The sequence below is a fragment of the Alosa pseudoharengus genome, unplaced genomic scaffold (assembly GCF_046254945.1).
Source record: "Alosa pseudoharengus isolate Yale_2024_CS ecotype anadromous, Long Island Sound unplaced genomic scaffold, YU_APseudo_1.1 YU_APseudo_1.1_scf_3, whole genome shotgun sequence".
NCBI classification, from domain to species: domain Eukaryota; kingdom Metazoa; phylum Chordata; class Actinopteri; order Clupeiformes; family Clupeidae; genus Alosa; species Alosa pseudoharengus.
The window spans coordinates 41808585-41825604 of NW_027468718.1; the positions used below are offsets into that span (position 1 = coordinate 41808585).

The following is a 17020-nucleotide window of genomic DNA, read 5'->3' on the forward strand; positions in this document are numbered from 1 at the left end:
TTTTTGGTTGTCATTTCTGTCCATAATCTTCTGTCACTCATTCTTAGTGTCAAGCATTATTTTTGTGTGGCATTGTTTTGTGTGTTTGTGTGTGTGTATGTATGTGTGTTTGTCCCCATTTCAATTCCACTTGGCTCCAGACGCTTTTATAACCTTTAAACTTGCAATTGCTAAGATGCTAACGCAAATATGAGCTTTGCTGTTGAGATCTAACAACGCAAATGTCTTTTAAGTACCTGAGGTGAAGAAGCCAGAAGAGAAACCTGTAACAGCAGTGTCACAGGAACCTGCAAAACCAGCCAAAGGTATTCAGCTGTGTCTATTGTGTACACATCTTTTTCATCTTCTCTGCTTATGAGTGTATGTTTGTCATATCTTCTGTTGCTATTGTTTGTTGCTTACTTGGAAGATGTTTCTTTTTTAAATTACAAGCAGTTTTCTTCACTTACAACATTCCTTGTTTAATGTTAGTTTTTGACAACTAGAAAAATATATGCATTGTCATATCTTTATATAAGTACCTGAAGCCAAGAAGCCTGTGGAAGAAAAGGTGACTCCGGTTAAAACTCCTGAACAAAAAGAGAAACCACCAACCAAAGGTATTGTCTTTATGTGTTTTAGTGTATTTGTGTTTGTCTTGATATGATGACTTATTGTTTATAGTTTATGTACAGATTTCTTTGGTTTGTCTTTTGGTTCATCATGAATGTCATGCTATCTTCAAGTTCAATTGACTCTTCTGTTTGTCAAGTCTGTTTGTTGTATGTTCAATATGTGCTGAAATAAATGCAGTTAGCAGATAGCTAACATAAATGTTTCAGTGTTCTATTGTACTGTTCATTGTTGCATGATGCATTGATGCTCATGCATTCTTTGCTTTTGGTCACTCTTACTTCTAAATCTTGCATCTCTTTTCTCTCTTTACTGGTGTTTCAGTTGATAATAACTTTTTGTATCGCCAGCCATGGAATTTAAACCACAGGCACCATCTGAGCCAGTTGTAGAATCCAAGCCTGAACCTGCAGCTGCTCCCAAGGCTGAGCCCAAGCCTGAACCAAAGCCTGAACCTAAGTTGGAACCTAAGGCTGAACCAAAGGCTCCACCAAAGCCTGAACCAAAGGCTCCACCAAAGCCTGAACCTAGGGTGGAAGTGAAGGCTGAACCTAAGGCTGAGCCCAAGGCTGCAGCAAAGCCTGAACCTAAGATTGAGCCCAAAACTGAACCAAAGGCTGCACCAAAGCCTGAACCTAAGGTTGAGCCCAAAACTGAACCAAAGGCTGCACCAAAGCTTGAACCTAAGATAGAACCCAAGCCAGAGTCAAAGGCTGCACCTAAGGCCGCACCTAAGGCCGAACCTAAACCTGAACCTAAGGCTGCACCTAAGCCTGAACCTAAACCTGAACCTAAGGCTCCAGCTACTAAAGGTATTGTTGGAATGTTTCCTATGTGTTCTTCCTGTTATGTGTTTGTTTTCCTTGTATTTACAGTTTTGTGTAAATATGTGTCTATGTCTTGTCTTTCTTGAATAGTTTGTGTTAACTTTACTTAATTATGTTTGTTCAGCTATGTGTAATGTCATTCTCTTTGTCAAAGTATATGTATTTTTTCAGTGTGCAATCTTTCTTTTGTGCCTAAATGGCATAGCTGTGTATGTCTGGTAAATGTTTATGTTCACTTGTTAATGAGTGTGTCTGCCCGACTTGCCTCTTTTAAAACACATATTCTTCAAAAGCACCAGAAGCTCCCAAGAAACAAGAAGCTCCAAAGCAGCCACCTTTAGATACTAAAAAAGAGGTGGCTTTCCTGCCAATGGTCACTCCTCCAGCTGAAAAACCAAAAAAGGTTGAACCATTGACCCCAAAAGACGTCTCTACACCAGATGAAAAAACAAAGGTGGAACCACCAAAAGCAATGGTTCCTAAACCTGCTACTGTCGAGAAACAAGTTGAACCAGAAATTGCTTCACCTAAAGGTATTGCCTTTATAAGAGCATTAGTATTATACTTGCTCTTATATGTGTAGAATTATTCTTTGTTTAATTCTACATTGTGGTTTCTTATTCTCTTGTTAACTACTCTTTATTGCATGTGATTTGTCCTATCATTGTGGTGTCAATGTTTTCTTCTCTTTAACTTCTTATGCCTTTTATACAGTACATGCTATGTTGCAATAAGGTATTCACAGTAAGACTAGGTATATGTTGTGGTGGAAAAGACAACAACCGTTGTACAAATATTTCTTTTGAACAACAGTTGCAACAGATTTGAAACGGCAAGAAATTTTGCAAGCCCCTGTTGAGAAACCAGCACCCACACCTGCACCAGTTGAGACCGCAAAAACGATGGTACCGATACCCGCTGTAAAGACACAGAAGGTAGAACCAGTTGAAAAACCAAAGGTGGAACATGCACCGCCTAAGCCTCTTGTTGAAACAAAGAGGGCTGAACCCATCAGTCAACAAGAGACTGTTCCTGCTCCAGTTGAAAAAGCAAAGGTGGAAACACCAAAACCTGAACCTAAGCCCGGCCCTGTTGCAAAAAAGGTTGAACCAGTGACACCAAAAGATGTCTCCACACCAGTTAAAAAACCAAAGGTGGAACCACCAAAATCATTGGTTCCTAAACCTGCTACTGTTGAGAAACAAGTTGAACCAGTGAAACAAAAAGGTGTTCCTTGTGTTCCTACCACAAAGGCAGAACCAACAAAACCAAAAGAACCTGTGCCCTCACCTGTTGAGAAACCCAAGGTAGAAAGGCCTAAACCAGAGGAACCTAAGGTAGAACCACTGAAACAAAAAGAATCTGTTTCTCCAAAAGAAGTTCCCAAGGCAACAGGTATCTTTTTTAGTGTTTATGCATCTTTTATTGATCTTAATATCCTCTTTTGTATGAATATTGCACGCATAGTGCCCATATGTGTAATCTTAAAAAGCACACATTGTGTTTCCTCTTTCTTTAAAATGTTCTTTGAGCCTATGCATGGTATTGTGGTATTTGCTCCATCTTCCTCATGTCTCTCTGTCTCTGTATTGTTTGTTTGTATGTCTGTCTGTCTGTCTGTCTGATTCAAAGTTGTTGAATTAAAAAAGACAGAAGTGCCAGCAGAGAAAGTAGATGTAACTAAACCTAAAAAGGACACGGAGATAACTCATACTGAAGGTAGGCTTGGGGCCACTGATATACTCTATAGATGTCCATGAATTTGTTTTGTAGTTTAGTCAAAGAGTTTAATCTATCTTGGAAACCAGCCAGTTGAATTCAGTCATCTTATGAATTGAATTCCCCCAGACTGTGTATAGTACTTCAGTATTTTAGTTAAACTATTAACGTGCCTAATGTATTATCTACAGGCCTTAATGAACCATTACTAAGTGTAATAAATCTTGGTAGACTGTCCTTATAATAATAATAATAATCTGTTGTCCCTTTATGTTGTCTGTTTTTTTTCACCGCCTCATGGTGAAATCTTGCGTTTGTCATCTTCAAAGTTAATACAAATTCTGCAAGAATTGAAGAAATTCCCAGTCCTGTGGATAGGTCTTTGATGATTGAGAAGAAGGATCTCAAAGACTCATTTGAAGATTTGTCAGATGGCAGTACAGTAGTTATGTCTACCCAAATGGTTTTACAGCAAGAACTCATCCATGAAACAATAGAGTATCCAAAACAATTCCTAAAGGATGAAACTAAGACAGAAGTCAAAGTGGAGGTCAAGGCTCAGGAGGTAGTTTTAGTGCAAGAAACCATCCACAAAACAATTGAGCACCTCAAAGAGTATGAGGATGAAGGTAGGGAAGAATGGAAACCGGAAGTCAAGGTTAAAGAAACAGTCATAAAAAAACAGGAGTCCCCAAAAGAATACCAAAAAGCTAAGCTTAAGGCAGACCTGAAGGCAGAGCCTATGGCTCAAGAAATGGTTTTAAAGCAGAAAGTGATCCATGCATCAGTAGAATACCCAAAACAGTTCCTCAAGGATGAAACTAAGACAGAAGTCAAAGTGGAGGTTAAGGCTCAGGAGGTAGTTTTAGAGCAAGAAACCATCCATAAAACAATTGAGCACCCCAAAGAGTATAAGGATGGAGATAGGGTAGAATGGACACCTGAAATCAAGGTTAAAGAAACAGTCATAGAGAAACAGGAGTTCCCAAAAGAATACCAAAAGGCTAAGCTTAAGGCAGACCTGAAGGCAGAACCTATGGCTCAAGAAATGGTTTTAAAGCAGAAAGTCATCCATGAAACAGTCGAATACCCAAAACAGTTCATCAAGGATGAAACTAAGACAGAGGTCAAAGTTGAAGTCAAGGCTCAGGAGTTAGTATTAGAGCAAGAAACCATCCAAAAAACAATTGAGCACCCCAAAGAGTACAAGGATGAAGGTAGGGAAGAATGGCCACCTAAAGTCAAGGTTAAAGAAACAGTCATAGAGAAACAGGAGTCCCCGAAAAAATACTTAAAAGCTAAGCTTAAGGCAACCCTGAAGGCAGAGCCTATGGCTCAAGAATCAAATTACCAAAAAGATGAAAAGGCTGAACCGAGGGAAAATTTGAAATCTGAAGTCAAGTCTAAAGAAACTGTGTTAGAGAAACAGGAGTCCCCCAAACAGTACCAAAAGGCTGAACTTGAGGCAGAATTCAAAGTTGAAGCCAAGGCTGAAAAAACAGATATACTTCAAGAAGTTATCCATGAAACAGCAGGGTATCAAAAAGCAGTAGATGAATTGTCTGCAACAGGGAATTTAGTCAGTGGAGAAAAAGTCCCATACAGTATGCAGCCTGTCAAAACAGAGAAAATAGCTTCTCTCGAAGAACAAAAGAAACAGACCCTATCTCACAAGGTAGACATAGGTAAAGAAAATCAGAGAGGGACTATTATACAAACCAAAGACTCACACAAGAAGAAAGAAGACTGTTACTCTCCAAAAAAGCCTGTTACCTTCAGAACAGAAACTTCTCTACCTGAAAAGCAAGACACAGCCAGCAGAACTTTTGAGACTAGGTCGAGTCCATCAGCAGTCTCCAAAGAGAGTGAGAAGGTTCTTCAAAAGTCTCCTCACGGTGAAATAGCAAGCATTGAAGGAAGACCCCTAATCGAAGGGAGCAAAAATTCATTGAGAGAACATACTGCACCTGTGAAAGGTATTTGTAAAGGCAGCTTAGGCTGCACTCTTAGACGTATAGTCTTCCTCTTTTTTCTTCTTCATTTCTTCTTCATTACATGGTCATCATCATTCTTATGAATCCACTCTTTTAACACTCTTTTTTTTTTACATATTTTTGCCTTGATCTGTTTGTTTACATTTCTTTGAATACTTTTGTAGTGTCCATGTGTCTTTTCTTTATATTGTGTTTGTCTTTGTTTAGAATTCTCTTTCTTAATGTGTTATTAAAATGTATGGTCAATCTTCTTAGACCACAGTGTACCTGTTGAAGCAGCACCTGTTTCAGAAGAAATTGAAAAAGGTATACAAACCACCAAGGAAAATCTTTTTGATTTGTTTGATATCTTACTCTTGATTGTGAGAGTGTACAATGTGTACATACTGTATGTGGTTGTGTCTGTGTTTGTGTGTGTATTTGTTGTCATAAGCAGTCTTGTTTTGTTAGTGTGTAAGATTCATAACCTTACATAACCCCATAACCAGTCTTCACCTGTATAGTCATGCCCTGCACGTACCCATTATATCTTGGCATACTTCTTTTCAAAGTGACTCCTGTGGAGAAGAAAGCTTCACCTAAGACACCAACAGAAATTCCTATGAAAGAGAAGGTTTCCCCTCCAGAAGGTATAATCTTATTCTTATAGTGTTTTTGTCTACTTGTCTATATGTGTGTGTTTTTGTAGGCATTTCATGCAGCTAACTACTTAATGTATTTGTTACATGTTTCAGGTCATTTTCCAAGCTAATGAATGTCTTGATGAAAGTCTTATTGCAAATAACATCCTTACTTTTTACATAAGATCTTCACTTATCTTTCAATAATTCTTGAAGCCTTCATCTTGCTTTTTTACAGATGATTTTATACCTGTTTTGATTTAATATCTTAAAAAATCCACTATAAGCATTAGTGTGCACAACTATAATTAAATCAATAGTGCGCCATTTTCACTGTACTAATTTCAACTAACACAATGCTTACCCAGCTTCACAGGAATCCTACCACTTGGTGACAATGTCAGTGATTTCTGAAATTATTAAACATTCTTTAATTTTGGAAATAGGTCCGGGAGATGCAACACAGGCCCCTGGACCAGTCAAGAAAGGTATGATGATATCTGGAATTAAAATGTTAATATCCACATGTACGGATGCTGATATAACACATATAGATATTATTTTATTTATTTCAATATTGAACCAGTTCTGAAATTCAAACATCTAGTTTGTCTGTATATTTATGGAATACCTCAATTCTGTCACTTGTCTATGTGTTTTTTAGTAGCTTGTTTGTCATGATGGTAAATATTTTTGGTCTGTTTTAGTTTGTGTTGTCTTTGGCATAACTGTGCTGTCAGTGTTCAACCGTTGTGTCATTTTTTTGTGTACAATTATCAGAAAAAGCAAAACAAAAAGGTAAAGTTCGTATTGAGGAAGAAGAGACATTTGAAATGCCAACTCTAAAGAAGGTTACGAAAATAGCATCTAAGGACCAAGAAAAGGAACATGAAGTCATTTCACTGAAGAAAATGAACAAGCCTCCACATGTGGAAGAGCAGACACAGCTTGGAATAATACTCAAGTCAGTTGAAAAAACTGAAACGTATGAAAAAAGGACAGAGATTTATTCTGAGGCTGTATCTGGAGTCACAATAACAAGTCGCTTCGAATCAGAGGAGAGCCCTATTCCATACGGAGTTACTAAGAGAACAGAGACCATGTCAAGTTCTTTGGAGAAGAAAACCGAAGAACAAGTAAAAGTGAGTACAATTGCAGATGATCTTCCTAAGATTGCCACTGAGAAATCGTCAGAGGTGGTAGACAAAACCGCCAAGGATGAGAAGACTGAGGAAAAACATGATGTCAAGAAAACTCAGAAGAAGACTCTCAAGGAAGACCAACCTGATACCCCATCCTTAGTGAAAAAGAAAGTAACCAAACTACCACTGAAAGAGCAAGAGCAGGAAACAGTTAAGCTAAAACCATTTGCTAAGCCTGATAAGCCAGATGGACATGAGTTTGAGAAAACAATTAAAAGTGAAGATAGAGAGCATGCCACTTTCCATAGAAGTGAGAGAACATTAAAAGACAAGCCAGCCACAGAACAAGGTGACCAGTTTCCAGTCAAGCAACAGGAGATGGAGGTTAGAACAGAAGAAAAGTCTTTAGTTGGCAAAGATGAAAAAGTAGAGGAAAAGGTTGATATTAAGAAAAGTAAGACACCAAAAGTTGAGGAGGAATCCAAAACTCCTAGTTTAGTTCGGAAGAAAATATCAAAATTGCCATCAGATGAGAAAGAACAGGAGATTGTTAAATTGAAGCCATTGCCATCTAAAGAGGTTGAAAAGCCTGTACAGGATAGTGTAGTTGATGGCAAGGAAAGAGAGCAAATTGCTTTCTCAAAGGGTGAAAGGCCATTAAAAGATGAAACCTTTAAAGACCCTCTTTGTATACCGTCAGAATTAGCCAAAAGCAGTATTACTGAAAAGCCTCCATTTACTGAACAACATGAACAGGCAGGTGAAAAGGCAGGTGTCAAGAAATCAAAGACACCAAAGGATGAGGAAACTAAGGCACCTGGTTTAGTTCGGAAGAAAATATCAAAGTTACCATCAAGTGAAACAGAACCGGAAGTTGTAAAATTGAAGCCATTTGATAAGCCTGCTAAGCAAGATACTGATAAAGAAAGAAAAGACAGTATTAAAGAGTCAAAAGAAAGAGAACCTATTACCTTCAAAAAGAGTGAAAGGTCAGTAGAAGACGATACAATCAAAAAGCCTGTTGCAGAAAAAATACAGCCAGATGCGCCTAAAGACACTGCTCCTGAAAAACCTCCAGTTTCAGATAAAGTATGTGAAGTTCAGAAAGTAGAAGAAAGGGCAGCTGTTAAGAAAGCCAAAACACCAAAGGATGAGGAACCCAAGGCTCCAGGCTTAGCACCAATGAAAATATCTAAATTACCATCAAGTGAAAAAGGACAGGAAATAGTCAAATTGAAGCCAGTTGTTAGACCTGGTGAACAAGAAAGTGGTGAATTAAAACCAGAGAAGAAAACTCCAGAGAAGGAACGAGAGCATATTGCCTTCCAGAGAGATGATCGACCTCCAAAAGATGAAATAGTGAAAGAGCCTGAGAAGCAACCCATGAAAGTTGAGAAACTTGCAACACCAGAAAAAGAGTCAGAGATCACTGAAAATAAATATTTACCTTGTGAACCAGAGCAAAAGCCAAGTCCCAAGAAACTAAGTCCTGTGAAGAAAACTGAGATGAGTCCAAAAGGAGAGGAGAAGCCAGCTTTACAGAAAAAGGCTGGACAATTGCGCAGAGATTCAAAGGAAAAAGAAGAAATTACCCTGAAGCCAATTGAACTCACAAAGAAAATTGAGATGAAAAAGACACCTTCACCACAGGTTGAGAAATTAAAACCGAAAGCTGGTGAATCTGTTCCGATGGAGAGAAAACCAAGTGGTGACATCAAAAGGTTGCCAAAGAAGGTCTCACCTAAGGACTCAATTGAGTCTATCACTTTGAAAAAAGTTCCAAAGAAAGCTTCACCATCAGAAGAAGTCATAAAGACTGAGAAAAATAAGTTGCCTGCAACAAAAGTGTTGTCACCTGCGGTAGTGCAGATGAGAAAGATTTCAACTCAGAATGAAGAAGAGGTTGAAGAGCTCCAGGAAGAAGTACAGGAGGAGGAGGATTCCTGGGGATGGGAACTTGTTCCAACTGATGACTGGGAAGGTGAACTGGAAGAGGGGGCTGTTGAGACCCCTGGATTTGGTGGGAGGCGAGGTGAGAGTTTGGCTGAAAAATATCAACACTGACTCCTCATCGCTCTCAATGGACACATTTCATCGCCAATAATATTCATCCATCTAAATTTCCATTTTTCCATCCCCTCATCTTTTTTAACCTTGTCTGTGACGTTCTGTTATCAGCATTTCTGTTGTTAACTGTCATAACTGTGTTGTTCATCATGACTGTGTTGTTGTTTGTGTCGTCCTTGGTGTTCCATTCCGTAATCTTCATTCATAAAGAAATACCCACCATCATTGTTTCTCATTCCATGACCTTTTAATGTCATGAAAAATTGCTTACTAATGTGTTCATAAGGATAATCATATCTGCTGGGCTTTCTCAACATCCATGGCCTGTGAGTTGGATATATAGTAATCAACTCTGTTTTTATAGATGGAACGCCAAAGGATGATGCTGCCGGTCCAGGTAGAGGTAGAGGACTGAAACGTGAGTCTTTTTACAAAATGCAATTCACAATGACCAATATTGGCAGATAAGTATATTTATATAAATATGCTTATTTCAGCGAGACAAACACCATCCCCTGGTGAGGGTGGCAGAGGCAGAGGACTGAAGCCTGGTGGAGGCAAACCACCTCCAGAGGAGCCACCTTTTGCTGGTTTTAAACTGAAGGCAGTGCCTCTGAAGTTTACCAAACCACTGAAAGATATTGTGCTGAAAGAGGCCGAGTCTGATGTTGGTGCCTCTGCTGTGTTTGAGTGTGAGTTGACCCCCTCCACTGCTGTGACCACATGGATGAAGGACGGTAGCAACTTGAGGGAGGGCCCTAAGCACAAGTTCACTTCTGACGGCAAGGACCGCAAGCTGACAATCATTGATGTCCAGCTTTCTGATGCTGGTGAATACACGTGTGTTGCCAAGAATGCAGGCAAAGAGGCAACATCTGTTGCCAAGCTGGTTGTTGAAGGTAAGTTTTTTAGAAATAAAGCGGAAAAAATCTCTGAAAAGCTCAGTTAATGTACAGGTTATTAATGAAAGTGTTTCACAATGATTATTTTCTCTCTGCAATTACAGAGCTACCAGTTAAGTTCACTAAGACTCTTGAAGAGGAAACATCTGCTCTCAAGGGTCAGCATCTGTACCTGACGTGTGAGTTGAACAAAGAGAGAGATGTGATATGGAAGAAGAATGGAGAGGTACTGAAATCAATACCTGGAAAGGTCCAGATCAACGTCATCGGAATGCAACATGCAGTGACAATTCAAAAAAGTGATGAAGACGATACAGGTGTTTACAGTTGCGAAGTGGCGGACATTAACACCAAGACAAACGTCAAAGTAATTGGTAAGAATTTGATTTCAATGACAATATGGTATTACGCTGCAACATTCACAACTGCAGGGTTTTATTAGTATACTCTCATTAGTAATTAGTAAAACAAATTATCTATATTTACCTCACAGAAATCATCAAAGACTGGATTGTAAAGCCACTGAGGGATCAGCATGTCAAACCCAAAGCTCGTGCTTCCTTCAAATGCGAACTCTTCAAGGATACTCCCAACTGGAAGTGGTTCAAAGGAGACACAGAAGTTCCAAAAGATCCCACAGACAAGACTGAGATCACAAAGGATGGCAAAGACCTCACTCTGACCATCAAAAATGCATCCCCTGATGACATTGGGGAGTATTCCTTGGAAGTTGAGGGACGTAGATATGCTGCAAAGCTGACACTTGGAGGTTAGTACGTTTTTCTGTCTTTTTCTCTTGTTGTGAAGGTCTCAAATTAATATGGTCTAATATGGTTGATTTAATTACCTGTTCTCAGAACGCGAGGCTGAGATTTTGAAGCCTGTGGAAAGTGTAGAAGTGGTTGAGAAAGAGGAAGCTCACTTTGAATGTGAAATCTCTGAGGATGATATTCCTGGAGAATGGAAACTCAAGGGACAAGTTCTGACTAGATCACCGGTAAGTTTTTTTTTTTTTTTTTTACTGGTAACCGTCTGTTAATTTCCCAGAAGAAATATAATTATGTACTTTGACATAAATCACTTGTTAATGTGCTCTGTTTGATTGTCTGTTTGTTCATCAGACATGTGATATCAGAATGGAGGGAACTAAGAGATTCCTCACTCTAAAAAATGTCCAGCTTGATCAAGCTGGTGAAGTGTCTTACCAGGCTCTGAATGCCATAACAAGCGCAGTGCTCACTGTCAACGGTAAGTGTATATGCCCACCAGAAATATGCTGTCACTCAAGGCAACTTGAAACCAGACTGTCACCAAGCATTGAAATAACCCTGAGGACTGTTTCTATTCACACAACACAGAACTGGAAATCGACTTCACTGTGCCTTTGGATAATGTTTCTGTGCATGAAAAGAAACAGGCAAAGTTTGAATGTACCCTCAATAAGGAAGTGACTAAGGTCATGTGGTTTAGAGGCACTGATATTATAACATCTTCCAGTAAATATGAAATCATTGATGATGGATTTAAACATATATTGGTTGTAAACCAGTGTGAGTTTCACGATGAGGAAACTTTCACAATTGAAGTCATGGGCAAAAGGTGTTCGTCCAATCTTATTGTGGAGGGTGAGTTTTCTAATGTTGCAGTTTGTTTGCTTCATTGGACTTAAAATAGTAGTACATTTTACATATTATTTTTAAATACTGCAATAATTACAGAATTTTTACTTTATGCTAATTAATGTATTTCTATATTTTTAATATCCACTGTAGTTTTATATCATCCTTAGGCTAAGTAAACCTAAATGTATGTGTTATGCCCTGAATTAATACATTATAGGCATGAGGCTCAAGTTCGTCACACCATTGTCGGATCAAACTGTAAAGGAAACTGAAACTGCTCGGTTTGAGCTTGAACTCTCACATGAGAATGTTCCCATTACATGGTACAAAAATGAAATAAAACTCCACCCGAGCCGAACGGTGGTAAGCCATGTTGAAGGAAAAAAACATGTATTAGAAATAAAGGATGTCACTCTAGATGACACCTGCCAAATTAAGGCAGAGGCAGAGATTAAAGGAATATCTACAACTGCAAACCTGAAGGTCATAGGTAACCTTGGTTTCTTTCATTTTTTTCTCAGTTTCTTTCTTTCTTTCTTTCTCTTGTTTCTTTACTTTTTTTATTGATTTCTTAATTTCTGTCTTTCTTAATTTGTTGTTTATCTGGAACAACATATTTTCGCAGATGTCATGTACATTTCCTGACAGTCAAATGGCTGCAGTCCTGGAAACAAACAACACAAGAATTACTATTTTCTAAGGTTAATGTTCTGTATTTCAGAGGGTGCTGCCCGTTTTGTGGTCAAACTGCAAGATTTCACAGCAGTCGAGAAGGATGAAGTCACCCTGGACTGTGAGTTAAGTAAAGACGTCCCTGTGAGGTGGTACCACAAAGCGACCGAACTCAAGGCCTCCAAGATGGTGACAATGAGAGCCGAAGGCAACCGAAGGATTCTGACAATTAAGAAGGTGGAAAGCAAAGATGAGGGAGAGTATACTTGTGACTGTGAGACAGACAGGACAAGTTGCAGCATTAAAATTGAAGGTAAGCATGTTATCAAACTGTACCATGGCCAACAACTGCTAATTTAGTGCTGTTATAAAGCTCTAACGTCTTTGGGCTTTTTTTTGTACGTTTTATTTTATCAATGACAGCACGTGACATCAAAGTGGTTCGGCCCATCTATGGTGTTGAGCTCTTTGATGGAGAGACAGCCCGCTTTGAGGTTGAGATTTCTGAAGATGAAGTCCATGGCCAATGGAAACTGAAGGGAGAAGTCCTTACTCCTTCCTCTGTAAGTCTTGCTGATTATACTCTTGCCTACATTCACTTTGTTATGTCAGTGATATTATGAACAGGGTTAATGCATTTTTTCCCCTCTACTTTTCAACAGGAGGTGGAAATTATTGAGGAAGGTGTAAAACACACTCTCACACTGTACAACTGCAAGGTGGCCCAAACTGGAGAGATCTCCTTCCAGGGCGCAAATGCCAAGTGTGCTGCCAATCTGAAAGTGAAAGGTACCACATCACATACAAAGGAATTACCATATTGATTGTCTGGCAGTCCAGTAGCCATAATATGGCATTTGCAGTGTGTTCAATTGTGTTTGCATTTGTGTCTAATTTACAGAACTTCCGATCACGTTCATCACTCCTCTGAGCGACGTGAACGTATACGAGAAAGATGAAGCAAGGTTTGAGGTTGAAGTGTCCAGAGTACCCAAAACCTTCCGCTGGCTCAAAGGCTCGCAGGAGCTGAAAGCTGACGACAAGTTTGAGATACTCCAGGAGGGCAAGGTGTTCACTCTTGTGGTGAAAGGTGCTGCTTATGAGGATGAGGCCAAGTACGTCTTTGAGGCTGAGGACAAGCGAACCACTGCAAAACTGGTCATTCAAGGTATGTAGCTGACATTATTTTAAAGTGTGAAAACAAATGACAATATCTGTTGTTTCAGTAGGTATTATGGTATGTGTTCGATCTGAGTAATATTGATTCAATTGTTCTTTTCAGGCATTCGTCTTGAGTTTGTCAAGCCTATCAAGGATGTCACCGTGAAGGAGCGCGAGACTGCAGAGTTCAAAATTGAGCTTTCCCATGAGAAAATTCAGTTGGCTTGGTATAAAAACGACAAGCGCCTGCACCCTACCAAATTGGTGCACATGTCAGAGATTGGCAAGATCCACACCCTCTCTTTCAAGGAAGTATCCATTGATGACACTGCCCTGATTAAAGCAGAGGCTCTTGGAAAGACCTCAGAGGCCATGCTCACTGTTCTGGGTGAATATTTAATTCTGTTCAATTTTATTTATATAGTGGCAGAACGTAAATATATGTCTCAAATTGTCTTAATGCCTTATGGATGCTTATTGTCTGTATCTTGGAAAAACACAAGTACAAAAAATTAGAAATACAAACTCAATCTGTTTTCCTGTATGTAAAGTATGATGACCAACATTGTAAATGGTAATAACATATTAAAGTAGATTGTGTGTATAGCAAAAGATTGAAATGAAACAGGTTTTTCATAACCGTAAAAATAGTTTTTAAAAAACATTTAACATGTACAACATGTACACGTTAAATATTGTAATTTAATTGCCTGTGACTGTTTGTATTTCAGAGGGAGACATTTACTTTACCAACAAGCTGCAAGACTATACTGCAGTCGAGAGGGATGAGGTTGTGCTCATGTGTGAAGTCAGCAAGAGCTCTGCTGAGGTTAAGTGGTTCAAGGATGGCAAGGAGATTGTGCCCTCCAAGAACGTCCAAATTAAATCAGATGGAAAGAAGCGTAGTCTTACAGTAAGGAAGGCTGAGAAGGCCAACATTGGTGAATACACATGCGACTGTGGCTCAGACAAAACCACTTCTAGGCTGAACATTGAAGGTAATGAACTGCCCAGTTAATGTACTTATTTATTTACAGCCTCGTGCTTACATTTCTATTCAGTGATCTTGATGTTTATTTATATTTTCACTCTTGTGTTTTCTCTTCACAGATCGTGACATCAAGGTTGTACGCCCCCTGTACAGTGTTGAGGTAACGGAGACAGAAACTGCCCGATTTGAGACTGAGATCTCTGAGGAAGATGTCCACGGCAATTGGAAGCTCAAGGGAGAAACCCTGCACCAGTCTGCTGTAAGTGTCTAGCTTGTTACCTACTTATAGTTCACATTTGACTTCTGTAGGCAATGTGAAATATGTTCTCACAATGTGAAAAATGTTTTCACATCTTAAGGCAAATGATCAACAGTGTAATGGATTATGAATTCCATTTAGATTTAGAAATTTAGATTAATTCTGTTTTTGTTGTATTTCCTCAGGATGTTGAGAAGAAGGAGGAGGGCAAGAAGCATATCCTTATCCTCTACAACGTCCGTATGGACATGGCTGGTGCAGTGGATTTCTCGGCAGCCAATGCCAAGTCTACTGCACAGCTTAGAGTTAAAGGTGAGACAACCATATGCTAACTTTACCCTCTGCCCTCCATCTCTTTCTCTCTCTCTCTCTCTCTCTCTCTCTCTCTCACACACACACACACACAGCTAAACTGTAGTAGATTATTCATAGTGCGTATACTGAAGTAATTTCATTACTATCATTACACCCTTTTTACACCCAATTACACCCTTTTTTCTACTGGAATTCCAGGAAAATTCTCCAGGATGTTGATGGACAGCAGCAGATAGCCTGGCAGGGATAAGTTAGTAGCCAATCCGGTGTCAGGGCTATTTTAGGGGCTCCAGTCCTTATCTAGAGTAGGTAGAAGACGATTGGCAGACTGTCCAGCATGCCCATCCAAGTTGACCAAATGCATTGTAAGACAGATGAATATGCTAATGGAGAAGCCTTCTCTGTGATAAGTGTGGAGTGCCCAGCTATTCTGGATGCCCTGGGATTCCAGAGCAATGGGCTGGTTGAAGCAGAAGTGATGTACATCAGCGGTCACAGATTTGCAGGTTTGACTGGGGACAACTGAGGTGACTTAAAATGTCCTCTGCGTATTCCACAGCACGAACAATCAGCGCCACAAGGCCTCTGAAGGATGTTACAGTCACTGCCGGGGAGACGGCCACTTTTGAATGTGAACTTTCCTACGAGGGAATAGCTGTTGAATGGGTCCTCGCCGGACAGAAACTTGTGCCGAGTGACAGAGTAAGTTCATATTGTTATGAAGCAAAGTCATAGTACTGCTTATAATGTAGTGATAGTTAGTCCAGGTGTTCTGATATGACAGCATTTTTCATTCATGTTGGAAAAAATTGAGAGCATGTTTGTACAGTAACTATACAACATTTCATGGGATCTGTTATTCTTTTGGCACCTACGTTTTCTGCATATAAGGGCCGCCTGTGGGGCCTATCACGACAGCAGGAGTGTTCATGATGCAGGCTTCTCTGATAAGAGTCAACTGCTTAGCCCTGACAGCGTTCCTATAGTTATTTTTAACCCCCTAAGAGTGTGTGTGTGCGTGTGTGTGTGTGTGTGTGTGTGTGTGTGTGTGTGTGTGTGTAAATGAGTGAGAAAATGTGTCAAGTTGAAGAATCACACTATGAGATATGTGACTGCTGCACATTTTCTTAATGTTCAAATGAATATTCAGGGTAGACAGTGCTTTCATGCAACAGTTCTAAGTGGGCAAATGGATAAAGCAGTGATCTTGTGATGTGATAATACATTTTTTTAATTTTGAATGATCAGTCACTGACTGTATTACCACCAACAGGTTATGACCAAGTCAGAGGGCAGATTGCACACACTCACACTCAGAGATGTTAAACTGTCTGAGGCTGGAGAGGTATTGCTGACAGCAAAGGATTTCAAGACCAAGGCACAACTCAATGTTAATGGTATGTTTGTTTATTCCCCAATAACTCTTTAATTCATTTAATTGGCTCCTAATCAGTATCAAATGTACAGACCATAATGTGTATTAACTCAGGTTATTATTGTACGTTTTGCTTCTGGCATGTTAAAGATGAAACAGCAGAGGTGATGAAAAGAAGTCATTTGTCATATGCCATAGGTCCAGCATCTTTTAATTCGTTTTCTCCACAGAACCTGCCGTTGAGTTCACCAAACCTCTGGAAGACCAGACGGTTGAGGAGGAGGCCACTGCCACCATGGAGTGTGAAGTCTCCAGGGACAACGCAGAGGTCAGGTGGTTGAGAGAGGGACAGGAGATCCGCAAAACCAAGAAGTATGACATGGTGGCCGAAGGCCGCATCAGGAGACTCATCATCAGAGACTGTACCCCCGATGACTCAAAGATGTATACATGTGACGCCAAGGAGTTTAAGACCTCTGCCTTCCTCAGCGTTGAACGTAAGCGGAGTATTTTATTCATCACATAAAAGCACAAAATTACCATGTAGATGTAAGATAATTATAACATTATTGTTTTATATTTCCAGCGCCCCATGTTGAGTTCTCCAAGCCTCTTCATGATGTTGAGGTTAAAGAGAAGGAATCTGCCAGATTTGAGTGTGAAGTGTCACGCGAGAATGCTAAGGTAGGTCTGAAAATGTGATTTTTATCTATCTATCTATCTATCTATCTATCTATTTATC

The 17020-nt window shown here is 39.6% G+C and overlaps 2 protein-coding genes across 21 annotated transcripts in view; both read left to right on the top strand.

Moving 5' to 3' along the window:
* Positions 1–17020, top strand: part of LOC143100796 (titin-like) — a 145345-nt gene that overhangs the window by 49125 nt on the left and 79200 nt on the right. For 10 of the 20 annotated variants that reach the window (XM_076264288.1, XM_076264290.1, XM_076264296.1 and 7 more), the window contains 26 exons: positions 234–305; positions 519–599; positions 963–1424; positions 1733–1972; positions 5704–5781; positions 6219–6260; positions 9346–9399; positions 9479–9880; positions 9988–10257; positions 10377–10652; positions 10741–10880; positions 11005–11131; positions 11242–11508; positions 11723–11995; positions 12227–12490; positions 12601–12740; positions 12840–12966; positions 13079–13345; positions 13460–13726; positions 14070–14336; positions 14449–14588; positions 14774–14900; positions 15463–15605; positions 16177–16300; positions 16509–16775; positions 16865–16962. In XM_076264288.1, the coding sequence (XP_076120403.1) occupies positions 234–305; positions 519–599; positions 963–1424; positions 1733–1972; positions 5704–5781; positions 6219–6260; positions 9346–9399; positions 9479–9880; positions 9988–10257; positions 10377–10652; positions 10741–10880; positions 11005–11131; positions 11242–11508; positions 11723–11995; positions 12227–12490; positions 12601–12740; positions 12840–12966; positions 13079–13345; positions 13460–13726; positions 14070–14336; positions 14449–14588; positions 14774–14900; positions 15463–15605; positions 16177–16300; positions 16509–16775; positions 16865–16962 (5015 nt within the window). Of the gene's footprint in view, positions 1–233; positions 306–518; positions 600–962; positions 1425–1732; positions 1973–3198; positions 5135–5407; positions 5459–5703; positions 5782–6218; positions 6261–9345; positions 9400–9478; positions 9881–9987; positions 10258–10376; positions 10653–10740; positions 10881–11004; positions 11132–11241; positions 11509–11722; positions 11996–12226; positions 12491–12600; positions 12741–12839; positions 12967–13078; positions 13346–13459; positions 13727–14069; positions 14337–14448; positions 14589–14773; positions 14901–15462; positions 15606–16176; positions 16301–16508; positions 16776–16864; positions 16963–17020 lie in introns of those variants that run through there. The other 10 variants (XM_076264303.1, XM_076264304.1, XM_076264305.1 and 7 more) reach the window with 8 other exon arrangements.
* On the top strand, positions 6405–9306 carry LOC143100804 (uncharacterized). The gene has a single exon (XM_076264320.1). The coding sequence runs from the start codon at positions 6606–6608 to the stop codon at positions 8976–8978; it is 2373 nt and encodes a 790-aa protein (XP_076120435.1). The 5' UTR covers positions 6405–6605; the 3' UTR covers positions 8979–9306.